This window comes from Notolabrus celidotus, chromosome 5 (assembly GCF_009762535.1).
Source record: "Notolabrus celidotus isolate fNotCel1 chromosome 5, fNotCel1.pri, whole genome shotgun sequence".
Classification (NCBI taxonomy): domain Eukaryota; kingdom Metazoa; phylum Chordata; class Actinopteri; order Labriformes; family Labridae; genus Notolabrus; species Notolabrus celidotus.
In genome coordinates this window covers 2,608,787-2,627,288 of record NC_048276.1, presented here as the reverse complement: position 1 = coordinate 2,627,288, position 18,502 = coordinate 2,608,787, and the positions used below count along the sequence as shown (strand labels likewise).

The window sequence follows — 18,502 nt, the reverse complement described above, 5'->3', positions numbered from 1 at the left end:
TTCAGCTGTTTGAATTTTACCATGTGTGCTGCTGTTCGCTGCAAAGAGCCAGTTGGCAGCTCAGTCTGATGTAATCCTCCTTGTCCTTAACTGGTCTGATCCACCTTCTGTCTGCAAGCACAGAGTCTGGGACCTTTAGTTTTAAAGGTGACATATCATGCAAAATGGACTTTTTAATGGTTCTCTACCTGAAATATGTGTCCCTGTCTACAAACCCCCCGAGAATGAAAAGAATCCATTCTGCCCCTGTTCTGATTTCTCCACCTTTCTGTAAATGTGTGTGAAACCAGCCGTTTCAGACTTCCGTGTTTTTGTTATGTAACAACAATATCCGGTCTGTAACAGGAAGTCAGAGCTCGGAGCTTGTTCAGCCCATAGACTGTATAAAATACAACTCAACTCCTCCTCCGTTTTTCATTCCCTGCACACATGTGTGCTAACAAGGAGCTTAGAAGGGAGGCATGCTAGTAGTTGGCTGTCTTAATAAACACAAAGGTCGTTTTTACTCCCCACGTCTGCAGATTTGAAGATCTAGTGGATGATTTTTATTTGTCATGGAAAAGTGCTAGCGCTAGTTAGCATAGCCACATAGCTACATGTCGTAGCTGTAGCTGTGTACCAAGACACACATCGAAATACTGACAAATAAAACAACAAGAAACAAAGAATCTGTGACCAATCTTTCAGAAAGGTCCTGCTGCCTTTCTGGCTGAGGTCGGTTTTACTCCCCACGTCTGCAGATTTCAAGATCTAGTGGATGATTTTTATTTTTCATGGAAAAGTGCTAGCGCTAGTTAGCATAGCCACATAGCTACATGTCGTAGCTGTGTACCGAGACACACGTCGACATACTGATAAATAAAACAACAAGAAACACTAAATCTGTGACCAATCCTTCAGAAAGGTCCTGCTGCAGGCGCCTCTCCGTCAGGATCAGATTCTGGATCAGTTTCAGAGGGTTGAAGTAACGCGGGTCTGTGAGCAGCCGTGTATATTCAGCCAACATGTAAACATTAGATCAACGTGCTGGAGAGCCGAGGCCACACCCACTTCCCGAGGGGGCATGGTCAGAGAGAAAACAGCCTGTTCTGAGGAGGGCTGAAGAAGAGGGTTTTTCAGGCAGACCAAAATCTGATTTCAAAGTGTTTTTTTGAGCATAAACTTTAAAGACATGTTTTCGGGACCTCTTAGACCAATATATGTTGATGAAAAAAGCGTGATATGTCACCTTTAAGAACCCTTTTGGAAGAAGTCAAAAACTAAAACTGAATCCATAATGGGGATGCACTGATCCATTCCTGGTATCGGATATCGCCCAGATATTGACTCAAAAAGCTAGATCAGATATCAGTGACAAGGGGCCGATATATAGTGCCAATCCACATGGCAGATCTCTTCATCTCAGTTCTTTGCTTTTCTGTGTTTACAACAGCCGTGTGCGTCTCCTACATCATCGCCGCCGGCTGTGCATTTTTGCCCGGTGGAGCATGATGGAGGATAACTACAGAGACTCTGCAGTTTAGGTGCATGTTAATTGCTAACAACACCGCCTGAAACTTGCAACATGTGTAGCACTAATGATTCAATGGATTGCAGTCACGCTAAAAATATAATGGAAGCCCAAAAGGAAGAAGTTTATGTCAGCTGTAGCCGACTGCAAAGAAGGAAGAAACCTTCTATTAATGGATTCAAAGTGTGAAAACACGGACAGGTTATTGGATTTAATTGTTCCTGATCCTTGAAATAAAGGGATTCCAGCCTCTGGTTTAGTACTTGAAACCCAGGTACAGTTCACCATCATGTAATTAATGTTTCTGACACTGCTCTGCCTGAACCCCAGCCTACCTGAACACGTCAGCTCGTTTGCATTACTTTGTGTCATAATTCAAATTTTTATCGGCTTTGGTATCAGCAGATTTGGTATCAGCAGATACCAAAGCCCAGGTTTCGGTATCGGGACCTACTAAGTGGGATCGGTGCATCCCTAATCCATATATGAAGACGTACCTGGTCAGAGAGCAGGCTGCCGCTCTTGTCCCGATGCTGGGCGCCCAGAGCCCACTGACTCAGCATGTCATCAGCGGTGATCTGAACCGACTGGGCGAGCCAGCTGTCGAACAAAGAGTTGTCCAGTGGGAAGGACTTGGACAAACCTGGAGAGAGGGGACAGTACATAAACAGAGTTTAAGGAGCGTGTAGGGTGGAAGAGAGAGATGACAAAGAACGACAGAGAGCAGAGAAACAAGAGGGGTGAACAGAGTCAAAAATAAAGAGGGAGAAAAGGAGGGGAAGTCAAAGCAGAGGAAACACTTGTTCTATAAATGTAGGTTCAGTTACTTGGCCTCAAAGAATAAAAAACACTACAGCTTATCAGAGATGCAATTAAAGACCTGTGTGCCAAACTATGAGTCTGATGAACCCTCTGTGGAGAACACCTGACTCTTAAGAATCATAACCATGAAAACATCAGCTGAGTTTGATCAAATCTTCACAAACAGATTCTTTAAAACACAGACAGCTGCTTCCTTATTTTACTGATCCGAGCTCCTTCGCCCCTCTCCTGTTTTTCAGACATCCCAGTAAATCTTCAGTGACTGTAATGATCTGCCAAGCAGGACAGCAGGAGGTGCTGTTCAGGTGGGTTTCACACCAGCTATCAAACACCCATACACACACATATTCACACACACACACACACTGAGTGGGTCGTTTCCATGACGCAGCATGTCTCTGCAGGAGTCGTGAGAGCTCCGAGGGAGGGGAGAGGTGACAGAGGGAAAATAGAGGCACTGAAGAAAGCGTGATGAAGACAGGAGGTGATGATGGAGGAAAGGAGGGAGTAGCAGAGGTCACACTAAGGTAGGAAGGAGGTAGACCTGAAACCTGCTCGTTTGTAGTCTGCAGCTGTCTTCAAATTGTAGCTCAGAGTACCAGAGTCCAAACCTGACATCGTTTCAGAGTTTCTATCTTAAACCTGAGGAGGCGTTCACGGTCATGCTAGCAGGTCTGTGACGAGCGCTTTCAGAAATGCTGACATCAGCATGTTGATGTACTCTGTTTGCAAATATTAACAGAATGTTGAGGAGATATCACGTCATCATTTTGTTCTTGATGATAGTGAAGCTGTCTCTTTATAACCAGATGATGACACTGACTCCTCCTCCTTTAGCTACAGGGAAACTAGAGGCTGATGCTAATGTATCAAAGAAGGTCCTGGTGTCACTAAAGCAATAGTTTAAGACTGTGCGATGTGACTGCTGCAGTTTGGAGAACAGCTCAGGACGTACCGGTGCACACTCGTCTCACAGCAACAAACCGCCCCAGGATGTCTTTTACAGAACAGCTGACTTTGTTGTGGTGAGAAACGATTTGCTAGCCAGCAGCAGTGAGGGGTGAGGAATGCACTAGCTGTAGGATTTGGCCAAGACCAGGTCTGTGCATGAGAGAGGCAGTGTGTGTGTGTGTGTGTGTGTGTGTGTGTGTGTGTGTTCCTCGGTCTGAAGCCCTCACTACAGTCTAAGGATTGTTCTTGGAGTGCCAACAGTACGGCTGGAAACTCAGAGATAAAAACGAAAGAAACTGAAAGAGAGACAAGGTTTGAGGAGGAGCAACAGAGCGATCAGAAGATCCACTGAGGCAATGAAGGATGGGAAAAAGGGAAGCATGCAAAATAGAGCAAATTAAACACCTGAGGAACAGAAGAGCAAGACACAATCATGGATAACTGAATAAAAAGCTTGGCAGTATCAACCGACCTGACAGAGTTGTTTTCTTCAATGAGCTTTTAAAACTAGACTTAATGATGTCACGGGGTCCTGGATCTATAAGTACCATCTGTTATTGCAGACGGACCGTTCACTAAAGTCAGTCATTACTGGGGATGTAAAGGATACCGTTTAAAATCACTCCACATAAGGGGTAGAAAATAGGGGTGTATTGATTCGTCCACTACATCGATGCATCGATTTATATTCCTATGATCCGACTACATCCATCTGTGCTCGGCTAGTTGGCCTTCAGGACGACATATATCGATCTAATGACGCAGCCACATGTATGGTAAGCACACGCATGATTTGAAGCTCCTTCTGAAAATAGTAGATCCACCGCTTTTACATATACATTACCAAAAGTATTCGCTCACCTGCCTCACTTGACTCACATATGAACTTAAGTGCCATCCCATTCCTAACCCATAGGGTTCAATATGATGTCGGTCCACCTTTTGCAGCTATTACAGCTTCAACTCTTCTGGGAAGGCTGTCCACAAGGTTGAGGAGTGTGTTTATAGGAATTTTTGACCATTCTTCCAAAAGCGTAAAATCTAGACTAGAATTTAAAATCCTTCTTTTAACCCACAAAGCCCTTAAAAATCAGACACCCTCGTATCTTAAAGAGCTCATAGTGCCCTATTACCCCTCTAGAACTCTACACTCCCAACATGCAGGCCTGCTCATCATACCTAAAGTCTTTAAAAGTAGTATGGGAGGTCGAGCCTTCAGTTATCAGGCCCCTCTCCTTTGGAATCATCCACCAGTCAGGGTCCGGGAGGCAGACACCCTCTCTACTTTTAAGAGTAGGCTTCAAACTTTCCTTTTTGATAAAGCTTATAGTTAGAGCTGGATCAGGCTTGGACCAGGTCTTATTATGCTGCTATAGGCCTAGACTGCCGGGGGGAACTGGCGCACTGACACACTGGGATCCTATCCCACCCCCTTCCCCCCAACCCCCCCATCACTTACTTTAACTCAGACGTTCTGGACTCCAGCGGCAACAGCTTCTACTACTCGTCTCATCACTATCACCTCTCTCTCTTACTCCCCTCTATCCCTCTTTCAAGACCCAACTCGATCTCAGCAGATGTGTGTCTAACATGAGTCTGGTCCTGCTGGAGGTTTCTGCCTGTTAAAGGAAGTTTGTCCTCACCACTGTAACTAGCTAAATACTGTGAGGTGCAATGCTCATGCTGGATTAAGTTTGGGTCAGACTGAGTCTTATCCTGTCTTGGTGTTGGGTCTCTGTTCATAATTTGACATAGAGTGGTCTAGACCTGCTCAGTTTGTAAAAGCATCTTGAGATAACGTTTGTTGTGATTTGGCGCTGTACAAATAAAGATTGATTGATTGTTGTACTGTGGGTTTAAATTCACACTCAAACATGCTAATTCGATTGTATTTGTGATGAAACGTGTTACAGATATCAATCGATATCAGTCATGAAGATGAAGCCCCCTTAGTTCCTCCGAGGAGTCAACAAGCAGTCTTCAAAAACAATCTCCCTTTTCCAAATCACCAGCGGCATATGGGCCCGCTGATAAACTGTGGGGATAGGGGACAGTACATCTGAGAAGGAGTTCTGGTACATATCTGTCTTCTTGATCCCAGAGCACTGAGAGGAAGACAAAGCCCCGGGAGTCAGGACCAGACCCGACAGAGAACAGATGGCCTCACACACACACACACACACACACACACACACACACACACACACACACACACACACACACACACACACACACACACACACACACACACACTCTGAGACTGTGAGATATGAACACGTACAGCATGCACAAACAAACACACAGAGGACACACTGTGACGGGAACGATACATATACATAACGCTGGCACAGTGGAAAGCATACATAACACACACACACACACACACACACACACACACACACACACACACACACACACACACACACACACACACACACACTTAGACAAACGATAAGGCTGTGCATGAAAAAAGAAAAAGTACACCCCAGACACAGACAGGCTTGTTTGTCATTTGTCATGGACACAATGTGAGTGATGATTTCCCAACATCTCTGCTACATCAAGTCACAGTTCTTATCTCTCATCGCTCAGATAGACAGAAAGAGAGAGAACGACAGAAAGGGTGACTGTTGGAGGAAAGAGATAAATAAAAAGAGATGATATCAGAACAGGAAGCAAGTGAGACCGAGCCAAAAATCCTCTTCTGTCTTGTGTTATTGTCGCTCAGTTTATTGATTAAATTCAATTGGACAGGAAAATACTGTCGGCTCTGTGGTCCTCGGCTCTGGTTAAATAAGGAAATGAGACAAAGTCCTGCGTCACTGCTGACTGTGTGTGTGGGTGAGCAGCTCAAACACGGCTCTGCACTTCGATACACATGCACATATGATGCACTTTCTATGATCTGCAGAGGAGACTTTAGAGTTAGACGAAGCTGGACGCTTGCTGGACGATGTATTTATGTTGATCATGTATTAACTTGAGGAAATGAATGTTATTGTACAGAAACTTTGCATTAAAGCTGGGGTTGGTAATCAGATTTAGATACACTTTTTGTTATACTGGTTAAAATGATCTTTATGTCCTGATGGTAATCAATACATAATGTGTTCTTAAAAAAGAGTGAAAAAAAGCTGCTATCTACAGCCGGAGTAAACCTGGGAAAACACCAACCAATCCCTGCCATCAGGAGCCAAATGATGAAACCAATCAAATCCCGTCCTGCCATTCTGCCCGCCTCCTGCGCGTATACTTCCCTGGCATGCACTCCCCATCTCCTGCCTCTGCTTCCCCTGACTCTACTGACTGCCCCTCTCACTCCACCTCGGGCCTGTCCCCTCTGACCCCATGAGGGGTTTTGCTCAGGACTGTAGTCCGGATCAGAGTCTAAAAAGCTCTCACCACGGGGGCTCTGACAAGCAAAAGAATGAATGACATTTACTAAGTCCTACAGAAATGTAGATGTACTGTAGCGTAGTGATGACGAGCCGATTGGTGAACACGTTGATCTTTAATAACCAGTCACTGTCGGCCGTTACCACGCCAACCAACAAAGCAACAATCAATGTTTGAATGAATGAAGAACTTCTCCTCTTGTCTCTCCTCTCTCCCGCTTGCACACTCTACACCTCTCCTGATGCCTTCACTGACTGTCAACACTGTAGGAATTAAGAACATCGACACTGAACAGGTTTAACAAACAGTAGAGCTGTTACAGTATTATATATGTGTTATAACTTTTCTCCTGATATCGTGTCACCGGTACAACTGGATAATGCTAGCATGTCAGTTGTGAGAGTGCTAACAGCAGCCATGTTTGTTTGTGTTTTTAACTTTCACTATGATAATGTTTTGGTGAGGACCGGTTTTGAATCAGTCAGGTGGGGGTGGGGGTTAGACGGAGTCCTGAGGAAATGCTACATTCAAATTCATGCTAGTTTTCTGAGACTACCAACCCCAGCTTTAAAGGCATTTTAAAGAATTTTCTAAATGACACTTTTTTAGAAAGAAGAATCAAGTTTTGGTTTCATTTTTTATGTTTTTGTCATCCTCACTGTTGCAAACTTTTACTACCTTATTGAGTGAGCATACCCCCTCAGTCGGTCACTCACAACTGCAGTGCCAGGAGGATGAAAGATGGAGAGACACAGTGATCGTATGACTCAAAAGAAGGTGCAGCCTGATTTTAAGATTATGCACTACAAATCATTCTGCACTTGCCAAGTAATTCTTAGATTGAGACATGTTGGATTAATGACCTTGTTTTTAATCTTTGTATGGTTGAATCTTAAATTGATTAAGAACACCTCTTTTTTGTCTCAGTTCGTCTGGGAATCTTAAATTGAGTGACTGACTGTAGAATAAGCTACATCGGTTGTCTCACTTACAGTCTCATCAAAATAAAACTTCAGTTTTCAGATTGAGTAACATCTTCAAGCTGCTTGATTTAAGAATAACACATAAGGCATCTATTCAAGACACAATTCAGGTTGTGTCTTATTGATTGCTAATTTTTCTGCTGTGCACAATGCTGATATATATTTGTTTTAGTTTGGATCTAAAGACTGTGTTAGAGCCATATTTGTATCAATGTGTCTGTGGACTGCTTTATTTTGTTTGCTGCTCCTACTTGTGTACACACTAGAGGCATTTTTCAACCAGAGGAACTTTACCCCTGAACTATGTGCGTTTTGACCGGTGGACCCAGGGTCTAAATTTAGTTCTGGGGTAGATAATCTCCCCTCTAAAAAGCCCCTGCTAGAGGGGTAGTACTTTTCAAAAAGCCCTGGGGTTTTCGGGGGTCGGGGCCTGCAATGCTGAACTTGTCTGATTGGTAGATTAACCGCCGTCCACAATAACATCAAACACATCTGTGATCTCTTGATTTCTCTTTCTTTCATTAGTTTTTATTTGTTCTATCTTGTTTGTATGTGTGTGTACTTTTCAAAAGAAGAAGCTGTGATTCTCTTGATTTAGCAGCTTGTAACAGTAGTCTTCTCTCAGCCCACCGTGAATGCGTCTCTCCTCCCGGTGTTCCGGTTTTAAAAGTGACCCTGTAAACTGGAGACCTTCAGCTGAACGTGTCAGTGTTTGTGGAGTTTACACAGCTGTTGAAACACAGAGGGAGTTCCTGGGAATGCAAACTAGTTTAGTTTTTATTAAGATTTCAAAATATCCTCATCAGATATTTAATGATGGTCTAAAGACGTTTATGAGGGATGCATCCGGCTGAGAGTCTCCAGTTAACAGGGTCGCTGTTTAAACCAAAACACCGGCGATCACTGCCACAGTTTTTTAAGTTAAAAAGAGTGGGGATAAGAACTACGCTGATAGTAATATGACCTTTGGTATCAGTCTAATCAACTCCCATCCTCGATGAAAAGGTAATAAATCCTCATTCATATTCAGAATGGAGGTGAGCGGATGGAGAGGAGGATAAATAATTTTGGAGAGCTACTCATCAAAACTCATTTTCATCTCTGCTCTCAGATATAATCATGCACAGTAATTGTCCTAACAGCCCACAGCTCTTTACAGAAAAGTTACTGCAGGAATATTTAAAACTTATTAGATCTGGATACCAATAAACACAGATTATGTAAGGCTACAAATCCTCCCACTTGATGTCCTACATATAGAAGCTTTTCACAGAGCTTGTTTTTAGAGGAGGCCCTAAGATATGGAGGACTTTGTTTTCCATTTTATACGCCCACATAAACATGGAGTACATCACAAGTTGAGTCTCTTTCCTTTTGTTGTTTGCAAGTTCATTACTTATGTTAAGAAATAATTCACTAGTTATCTTTTGTTCACTTGAAAGCTCAGTGTTTAAAACTTTATTTGAAGGGTTTATGAGCTCAAAATAAAAAACAACGGTTTTTGAATGCATGAAAACTTCAAGTGTTTATAGTAGTATTTAATACAGCTGTGCTTCAGTCTGTAGGAAGTCCTTTAGCTGTGGATATTACAAAAGAGCCAGAGCACCACATCATCTTTCTTACTGTTATAAGTGCAATCAGAGTTTTATTAAGATTAGTTGAAAATTTAGTGCATTATGGAAGAGGCCACTGAAAAAATAAAAATTAAGGGACATTTTTTATTTCTATTATTATTATTATTATTATGAGAAAAAAGTCATAATTCTGTCTGCTTTAAGTCTGAACTGAAATTAGTCAATGGAAACAGAGATTTTTCAAAGAATCTCACTTTGAAAATATCCAAAATCATCACTAATATGCTAAGACCTTTTTATTTGCCACTGCCTTCCTATCTTAGCTTATTTTAACTCACTCAAATTTGAATGTAATTTTTAATATATTCTAATTTGTCTTTTCTTTTTAGTTTAATTACATTTGTCATTTTAATTGTGCTCTTTCATGCCTGTCTGAATGTTACCAATGCTTTTAAAGGTGACATATCATGCAAAATCAACTTTGTAATGGTTCTCTACCTGAAATATGTGTCCCTGTCTACAAACCCCCCGAGAATGAAAAGAATCCATTCTGCCCCTGTTCTGATTTCTCCACCTTTCTGTAAATGTGTGTGAAACCAGCCGTTTCAGACTTCCGTGTTTTTGTTACGTAACAACAATATCCGGTCTGTAACAGGAAGTCAGAGCTCGGAGCTTGTTCAGCCCATAGACTGTATAAAATAATACTGAATCCCCCAAATGTGTGCTAACAAGGAGCTTAGGAGGGAGGCATGCTAGTTGTAGGCTGTCTTAATAAACACAAAGGTCAGTTTTACTCCCCACGTCTGCAGATTTGAAGATCTAGTGGATGATTTTTATTTATCATGGATAAGTGCTAGCGCTAGTCAGCATAGCCACATAGCTACATGTCGTAGCTGTGGCTGTGTACCAAGACACACGTCGACATACTGATAAATAAAACAAGAAACACTAAATCTGTGACCAATGGTTCAGAAAGGTCCTGCTGCAGGCGCCTCTCCATCAGGATCAGATTCAGGATCAGATTCAGAGGGTTGAAGTAACGGGGGTCTCTGAGCAGCCGTGTATATTCAGCCAACATGTAAACATTAGATCAACGTGCTGGACAGCCGACGCACATCCACTTCCTGAGGGGGCGTGGTCAGAGGGAAAACAGAGTGTTCTGAGGAGGGCTGAAGAAGAGGGTTTTTCAGGCAGACCAAAATCTGATTTCAAAGAGTTTTTTTGAGCATAAACTTTGAAGACATGTTCTGGGGACCTCTTAGACCAATATATATTGATGAAAAAAGCCTGATATGTCACCTTTAATATTTTAATGTAAAGCACATTGAGTTGTCCTCGTGTATGAAATGCGCTATACAAATAAAGCTGCCTGGCCTTGCCTTACATTTCCAAAGGCTTTTATTTTGAAATTCCAAATCAGGTGTAGATGTAATTGGCAGCATCACATTTTGAGGTTTTCTCCTTTCAGTCTGAATCAAAACATATCAGTGAAAACTGAGATTTATGGTAATGACAAATATATAATTACAAGGCACATCTTTATATTTCATATGGCTTTTATTTTGAAAATCCACCAGAATTCTGACTTCAATCTCAGAATTTTGACTTTTTTCTCAGAATAATAATAATTCTAAATACAAATTTGACCTTATTTTTCTTTTTTTTTTCAGTGGCCCTGATCCTCTTCCATACTGCATACTTCTTCCTTCCCTTTCACAAACATCAGAGTCGCAGAAACATCTCCCAGAACCAGAAGTTGCTCCTTTTTTTTCTGGTCTCACTTCAGATATGGACTTTATTTTTAGTTACAGGTTGTGTTTAGGTGTACGTGTGTTCATTGTGCATAAGAGTAAAAAAAAGGAATACTGAAAAATGTCCTTAAAGCTGTTTTTAACTTGACTTTAGTGAAGTTTGGTGTGTATTAACCTTTCAAAGTTAATCTCAATGACTGAAAATATGATCATTTTCATTACCAAAACTATCAAACAGTATTTGGATCAAAAGTTATTCACTGAGCAAAAACTCAGCTGAAGCACACAGCTCATGTTTTGTTGATCAGCTCCTTCTACTTCACCTTGTCCCTGTCTTTCTGCTCTCAACCTGTCACAATGTGTGGATGTTCCTTTTTTGGAATGGCTCTACATGTCTGTGTCATACTGCAGGGGGAGACTCCTCAAAATAAAAGCCTGAAAGCTGTGATATGAACAAGAGAGAAGAGGAAACACTGGGTTTGATCCCAACAGCGTGTTCTAGTTCTGCCATGACCAAACAGCAGCAGCTCTCATCAAACTGTCACAGCTCTACTGTCCCATGAAGCAGCTTCCACTAAGAAAGAGCTGAGGATGTTTTCAGGATGTCAGGAGCTGCCAAGACTCCAAACAAGCTCATCCGACTCCAGGCATGCAGAGAAAGATGTTAACGCTTGGACAGAGCGATGGAGAGTCATTTTAAAAAGACCAGCGTTTGTACTTGAAAATCAGTCAATGCATAAACACTGCTTTTCTCTTGAGAAACTCGAGCTATCAGTAACTTAGGGCTGAAACTCTGCTCTCATGATTTTCAGATAGATTTTACTTTTTGTTGTACTCTTTAGGACAATGATCAGGATCCCACTGGCCTTGAGAAATGTATTTATGTAGCTCAGATGAAGTCTGCATGATTTACAGCTCTATCTCTCTCCCTCATGTTACCCTCTTCTGTTTGTGAGTGACGTTACACCGCTGACAGATTGATGCATCAGATCAGACCTGCAGGCAGAGATCAGTCGACTCCTATTAAAGATTTCACCCTCAAACTGACACTCGATCTACACCGAGCAGGACGCAGTAAACGAATGACAGAACTGAAGATGGAGGCATGAAGCCTGTGAGGAAGAGACATGGGAACTCTGCAGGTCGAAGAGGACGTTGATCCCAGCAGGAAAGAAGTTGCTTCGTTATAAGTTGCAGCACTTCATGCATCAATAATTTAGTTAAGACAAAATAAATCTACATATAAAGTTCAATTCAGATGAAACATAATGTCCTGAGTTCTGTTGAATTTTGATCTGTTATAAAAAAAAATCTACCTCTTATAAATTATTGATGCATTAGGATGTGCTGCTGTTTCAGTATGCAGGGTTAGGTTCATTTGTGTGCACACACACAAACAAACATAAGGTTTGAAGTGTGTGTTAAAGATGTTTATGGAGCTATTATTGTTGCAAAAGTATTTGTAAATGTGTATTATGATCCACAAATGCATACAAAGATCCACAAATGCGTACACACATCTACAAATATGTAAACGTATTCACAAATATGTGTACATGAATCCACAAACCTGTACACAGATCTGTAAATATATAAGTTACAAATGTATACTAGTGATGAATCTCCTAAAAGTCTAAGTGTTTTTTAGCAATGAACTAAAAACACACACAAGTCCTCGCCTACAACTGAGGCATTCCTCTCATTGGCCGTCTGTCTACACATGACTTTAGTGACAGTTCTGCCGTGTGTGATGCACAAATGCGTAAAAACACACTTGTGTGAGGCGACGGTTTTAATGCCCTGAACTCAGGCTCACAGGCGCCAGCTGCCGGGTCATCACAGCTGAACACAAGACGGGTAATACTACCACTGAAACCTGATTCAAAACCACACACTTGTATTTACAGCAGGCGGCGGACGATCCATTGCGGTCTTCCTTCCAGAAGAAGAGCAGCGAAGCCCACATTACAACTGGTGGTCGACTTTAGAGTGAGCAAAGTGGACCTGGCCTTGCAGCCGGCGCCTGTGAGCCTGAGTGCGGGGCATTAAAACCGTCGCCTCACACAAGTGTGTTTTGGTTTTTACGCATTTGTGGATCACACACGGCAGAACCGTCGCAAAAGTCACGTGTAGACAGACAGCCAATGAGAGGAACGCCTCAGTTGTAAGCGGGGACTTGTGTGTGTCTTTAGGTCATTGCTAAAAACACTTAGACTTTTAAGAGATTCATCACTAGTATGCATTTGTAACTTATTCATTTACAGACCTGTGTACAGTCATGGCCGAAAGTTTTGAGAATGACACAACTATTAATTTTCACAAAGTCTGCTGTTTCAGTTTTTATAATGACAATTTGCATATACTCCAGAATGTTATGAGGAGTGATCAGCTCAACTGCAATTAATTGCAAAGTCCCTCTTTGCCTTGAAAATGAACTTTATCACCAAAAACACATTTTCACTGCATTTCAGCCCTGCCACAAAAGGACCAGCTAACATCATTTCAATGACACACAGGTGTCACACACATTAACACAGGTGTGGGTGTTGATGAGGACAAGGCTGGCGATCAATCTGTCATGATTGAGTGACTGGACACTTTAAAAGGAAGATGGTGCATGACACCATTGTTCCTCATCTGTTAGCCATGGTTACCTGCAAGGAAACACGTGCAGCCATCATTGCATTGCACAAAAAGGGCCTAACAGGGAAGTTTATAGCAGCGAGTAAGATTGCACCTCAGTCAACCGTCTATCCAATTATCAAGAACTTCAAGGAGAGAGGTTCAATTGTTGCCAAACAGGCTCCAGGGCGCCCAAGAAAGTCCAGCAAGCGCCAGGACCGTCTCCTGAAGGTGTTACAGCTGCGGGATCGGGCCACCACCAGTGCAGAGCTTGCTCAGGAATGGCAGCAGGCAGGTGTGAGTGCATCTGCACGCACAGTGAGGCGAAGACTTTTGGAGGAAGGCCTGGTGTCAAGGAGGGCAGCAAAGAAGCCACTTCTCTCCAGTAAAAACATCAGGGACAGACTGATATTCTGCAGAAGGTACAGGGACTGGACTGCTGAGGACTGGGGTAAAGTCATTTTCTCTGATGAATCCCCTTTCCGATTGTTTGGGGCATCTGGAGGAAGGCTTGTTGGGAGAAGACGAGGTGAGCGCTACCATCGGTCCTGTCTCTTGCCAACAGTGAAGCATCCTGAGACCATTCATGTGTGGGGTTGCTTTTCGGTCAAGGGAGTGGGCTCTCTCACAATCTTGCCTAAAAACACAGCCATGAATAAAGAATGGTACCAGAACGTCCTCCGAGAGCAACTTCTCCCAACCATCCAAGGGCAGTTTGGTGATGAAGAATGCCTTTTCCAGCATGATGGAGCACCTTGCCATAAAGCAAAAGTCAGAACAAAATGGCTCGGGGAACAAAACATTAAGATTTTGGGCCCTTGGCCAGGAAACTCCCCAGATCTTAATCCCATTGAGAACTTGTGGTCAATCCTCAAGAGGCGGGTGGACAATCAAAAACCCACAAATTCTGACAAACTCCAAGCATTGATTATGCAAGAATGGACTGCCATCAGTCAGGATTTGGTCCAGAAGTTGATTGACAGCATGCCAGGGAGAATTGCAGAGGTCTTGAAAAAGAAGGATCAACACTGCAAATATTGACTTATTGCATGAATTCTGTGTAATTCTCAATAAAAGCTTTTGATACTTATGAAATGCTTCTAATTGTATTTCATTATACCATAGAAACATCTGACAAAAACACCTAAAAACCCTGAAGCAGCAGACTTTGTGAAAATGTAATATTTGTGTCATTCTTAAAACTTTTGGCCATGACTGTACAGGTTTGTGGATTCATGTATACATTTGTGAATATGTTTACATATTTGTAGATGTCTTTATGCATTTGTGGATCATAATACACATTTACAAATACTTTTGGAACAATAATAGTTCCATACATACTGTTTGAAGTGTGTGTTAAAGGTGTTCATCCACCCAGACACACAAACACACACATACTTGTACACACAGCGCCAAAACATACCTAGCTCTTTCAGCAGGGAGCCGTTCTCTGACTTCAATCTCTCCTTCTTCTTCTCAGGACTACTCTTCCTCCTCTCCTTCCCTTTCTCCTTCACTCCATTCTGCTTCTTCTTCTCTCCCTCCTGGCTTTTCTCTGCAGGGAGACAAAAAGGATTTAGTTGATTTATTCCATTCAGACTTGATTTTCACTGGAAAGTGTCAGCCAGCCTCGGGGAACATTTGAGGTAGCTGCATACAAAAGATGAGAACTCTGAAACACAGAAAGTCCTATGTCAGCTGGATCAGATGGTAAACATGTGCTGGACATGCGGACGTACATGTTGATAATAAGAGTGACGAAGTGGAGAACATAGATTCATTGCATTAGGATTCCCAGTCTCCAGACATGAATGATGTGACCTTACTTTGCCCAGAGAGCTTGTAACAACAGCTTTAAGTCAGAAATGTTTATTAGACATCACACATCTTAGAGGAACACTCTCATGAAGGTGTCACTGGCTAAATGTGACTCCCCTCCCGATGAGGTCTGTGATAGAGCCATAGTTCATCTTCAGTGGCACATTTATCCTGCTGCTCCACCTCGATAAAACCGAAACGCCTGGGAGGAATGTTAATGCTGGTTGTAAAGGCTGTTTAGTATTCTAGTAAAAAGTTGAAGGGATGGGCTGTTGGATCCAAGACTCATTTCTACTTGATGACCTCCGGTAACCTCAGAAGTCAAACTCAGAGAACAGAGACTAGTCTCCAGGTTCCTCGAGGTCTGAGGATGAACTGAGTGTCGTTTTAATGTCTATGTAAAAATAACGTTATTGAACAAAAAGTACCACAACAGCACGATTCTAACACACTCACACACACACGCATGCACGCAGACACACACACACGCTCTGTATGACATGTAACAGAGCCCTGCAGAGAGCCTCCCCGCTGCGAGCTGTCCTCGCGCTCCAGGAAACCTCGCTCTCTCCCTCCAGCTGAGAGACAGGCAGGTAACACAACAAACACAGGTAAACACACCGGATCTGAAAAGTCAGCGTAAGACACCTCCTGTCATTTATATGATCTGATGCACGACAGTAAACACTAACTTAGCACAGGAGTGCCGTATTTTCAAGGGATGCCAAAAATCGCTCACAGTTGCTAGATTATTCATCAGGGTTATGAAACAAACAAAGATGATACGATGAAGCTCTTTTCAAATTTTCTATCTTGAGGTTTCAGTTCAGTTCAATTCAAACAACTTTATTATTGTTAATTATAATAATAATGTTATTATTATTCCCTCTGGGGGTCATTTCTTTGTTTTGCTGACACAGAGGTTTGGCTTCATAATGTTCATGTGACTGTAAATGAGTTCTACACGAGTCAGAGGATGTAAGGTGGACTATACAGTCCCTCCAGGAAGTTGCGATTTCGCGATCGCAGCTATCAACGCAAATTCAACCAATCAGCGCGATTTTTTCGCGGCCTTGCAATTTTATACAATCACAGCAACTTTCCCGCAAATTTGACCAATTACATCAATCTCAGCCCCTGCACGTCATCGGTTTCGTCATCAATTTGACTTCCTTTGAACATAAACGTAACATCCTCACTTGATTGGCACTTTTCAGCAACAAAACACGCACAGAGAACGGGCAGGACAAGTGACCATGACAACGTTATTATTTATAGATTGAGGGGCTCAGTGTTAGCTTGGTCTCTACCTGCAGCAGGTGTGCTTTATGAACCAGCTCTCCTCACCTCCATGCATCTGTCTCATCTTCATTGATGATTTTTACCCCCCGGTGTGCGTTACTGACACAGACACAACCGGGGGACGTCTGTTTACTATTTGATGTTTCACGTTGTTGCCGTGGTTACCGTAAAAAGCTCTGCATCTACAGCTTGATTTAATCCAGTTTGGTGAAACATCAGACACATTCAGTAAGTTTGGATCAACTCCTCGTCATCAAAGATGCAGATGCATTTCAGAGTGCCGTGAACTGACTGTGCATCAGTTGCTGCGAGGTGCATTCAGGGACCGTCGTAAATGTGCAACACAGCCCTTTCATGGCATTTTTCTGTGAATGAAGGGAATCAAAATACAGTCAGTGGCCACATCAAGAATGTTTTCTAAAAACAACTATAATTTAGCATATTTGCTTGCCCCTGAGATGTTATTGGGGGGAAAAAAGCAACAAAAAAAATCGCAACTTTCACCGCAATTTTTTCAAAAAGCTTCAAAAGGCTTTTTGGGGACGCAACAATCACAAAAAAAATCCCGCCAAATCCTGGAGGGACTGACTAAAGGTAAAAAACAAACATCAAAAGCAAAGTAATAAAAAGTATTTCCCCCCTAAATTTTACTTATTTATTAATTTGAGATGGTTTCATCAATGACATTCACAATGTCTCAATCATAGACTTTATCTCACTCGGCTCGAAGTGAGGCTGCCACAAAAACTGCTCCCCCTAGTGGCAGGCTGCAGTATAGGTCAAAAACTCTGTCTCTCCCATTCATTTGAATGGGGCTGCAGTCAAACTTTAAAACATAAACACACGTGGTACAAATGTTTCTCACATCCGTATGCTGTGGTGATATGTAGTTAGTATTTATTAGAGGTTAAAAAACGGGGTTTTACTTCAGGGTTTGCGATATTCAGAACAAACTGTTCATACTAAATAAACTCTGAAAACATTGAAGCCTGTACGTTTTAAATCTAGTTTGCAGACTAACATTTAAACTTCCTGTATGTGTCAGTTCATCTCCCCATGCTGTGACTGCTGAGCGCCACATAAACAAACACAACCAGCTTTTCCAAACCCCAGTATATCTGTAATGAACCTGCAGCTGCCACCTGCTGTACCAGAGCTCGCTCACACACACACACACACACACACACACACACACACACACACACACACACACACATGGACACAAACATGACGCACAGCAGCAGGAGAGTCAGCGAGCCGTGCAGTCGGGACTCTGTGTTTGTGTAAACACCAGGAGCCTGTAACAACAAGACGTCCCAACAATAAGAGCTTCCCATGTCTCAGAACAGAGAGAGATCATCAGTGTGTGTGTGTGTGGTGTGTGTGTGTGAGTCAGCAGAGTGTGACTGCATCCGTCCTTACATGCTGTGTGAGTCTGTGTCTGCAGATGTGTGTTAAGCTTTAAACCCTGAGCATAAGATGTATGGTGTTTTTCTTTATTGTGGTAGAATTTTGTCAGAATGTTGATGAAGTTAAAGTAGAGATGGTAAAGTCTAGTAAAAGCTTGGTTGAGAGGAAAACGATAATTTACATGTAAACTCTAAAGAGTCTGACTCCATCCAGTGTCAGCTGCTCAGGGATAAGTAATCAAAAGCATCATCCTGTCCCCGGCAGCCTGTAAAAAACACTTCTTATTATCTGTTTGTTTAAAGAGAGATGAGTTGGATTGAGCCCATGTTGATTTATTGAAATACCTGCATTCTTCTGCAA

General features: G+C 42.3%; 1 protein-coding gene across 1 annotated transcript in view; it reads right to left on the bottom strand.

Annotated features, from left to right (window-relative positions):
- The window catches only part of jade2 (jade family PHD finger 2), a 110,446-nt gene that overhangs the window by 4,987 nt on the left and 86,957 nt on the right, over positions 1–18,502 (bottom strand). The window contains exons 10-11 of the mRNA XM_034683563.1: positions 15,036–15,167; positions 2,008–2,153 (exon numbers count right to left, since the gene is read on the bottom strand). Of these exons, the coding sequence (XP_034539454.1) occupies positions 2,008–2,153; positions 15,036–15,167 (278 nt within the window). The remainder of the gene's footprint in view (positions 1–2,007; positions 2,154–15,035; positions 15,168–18,502) is intronic.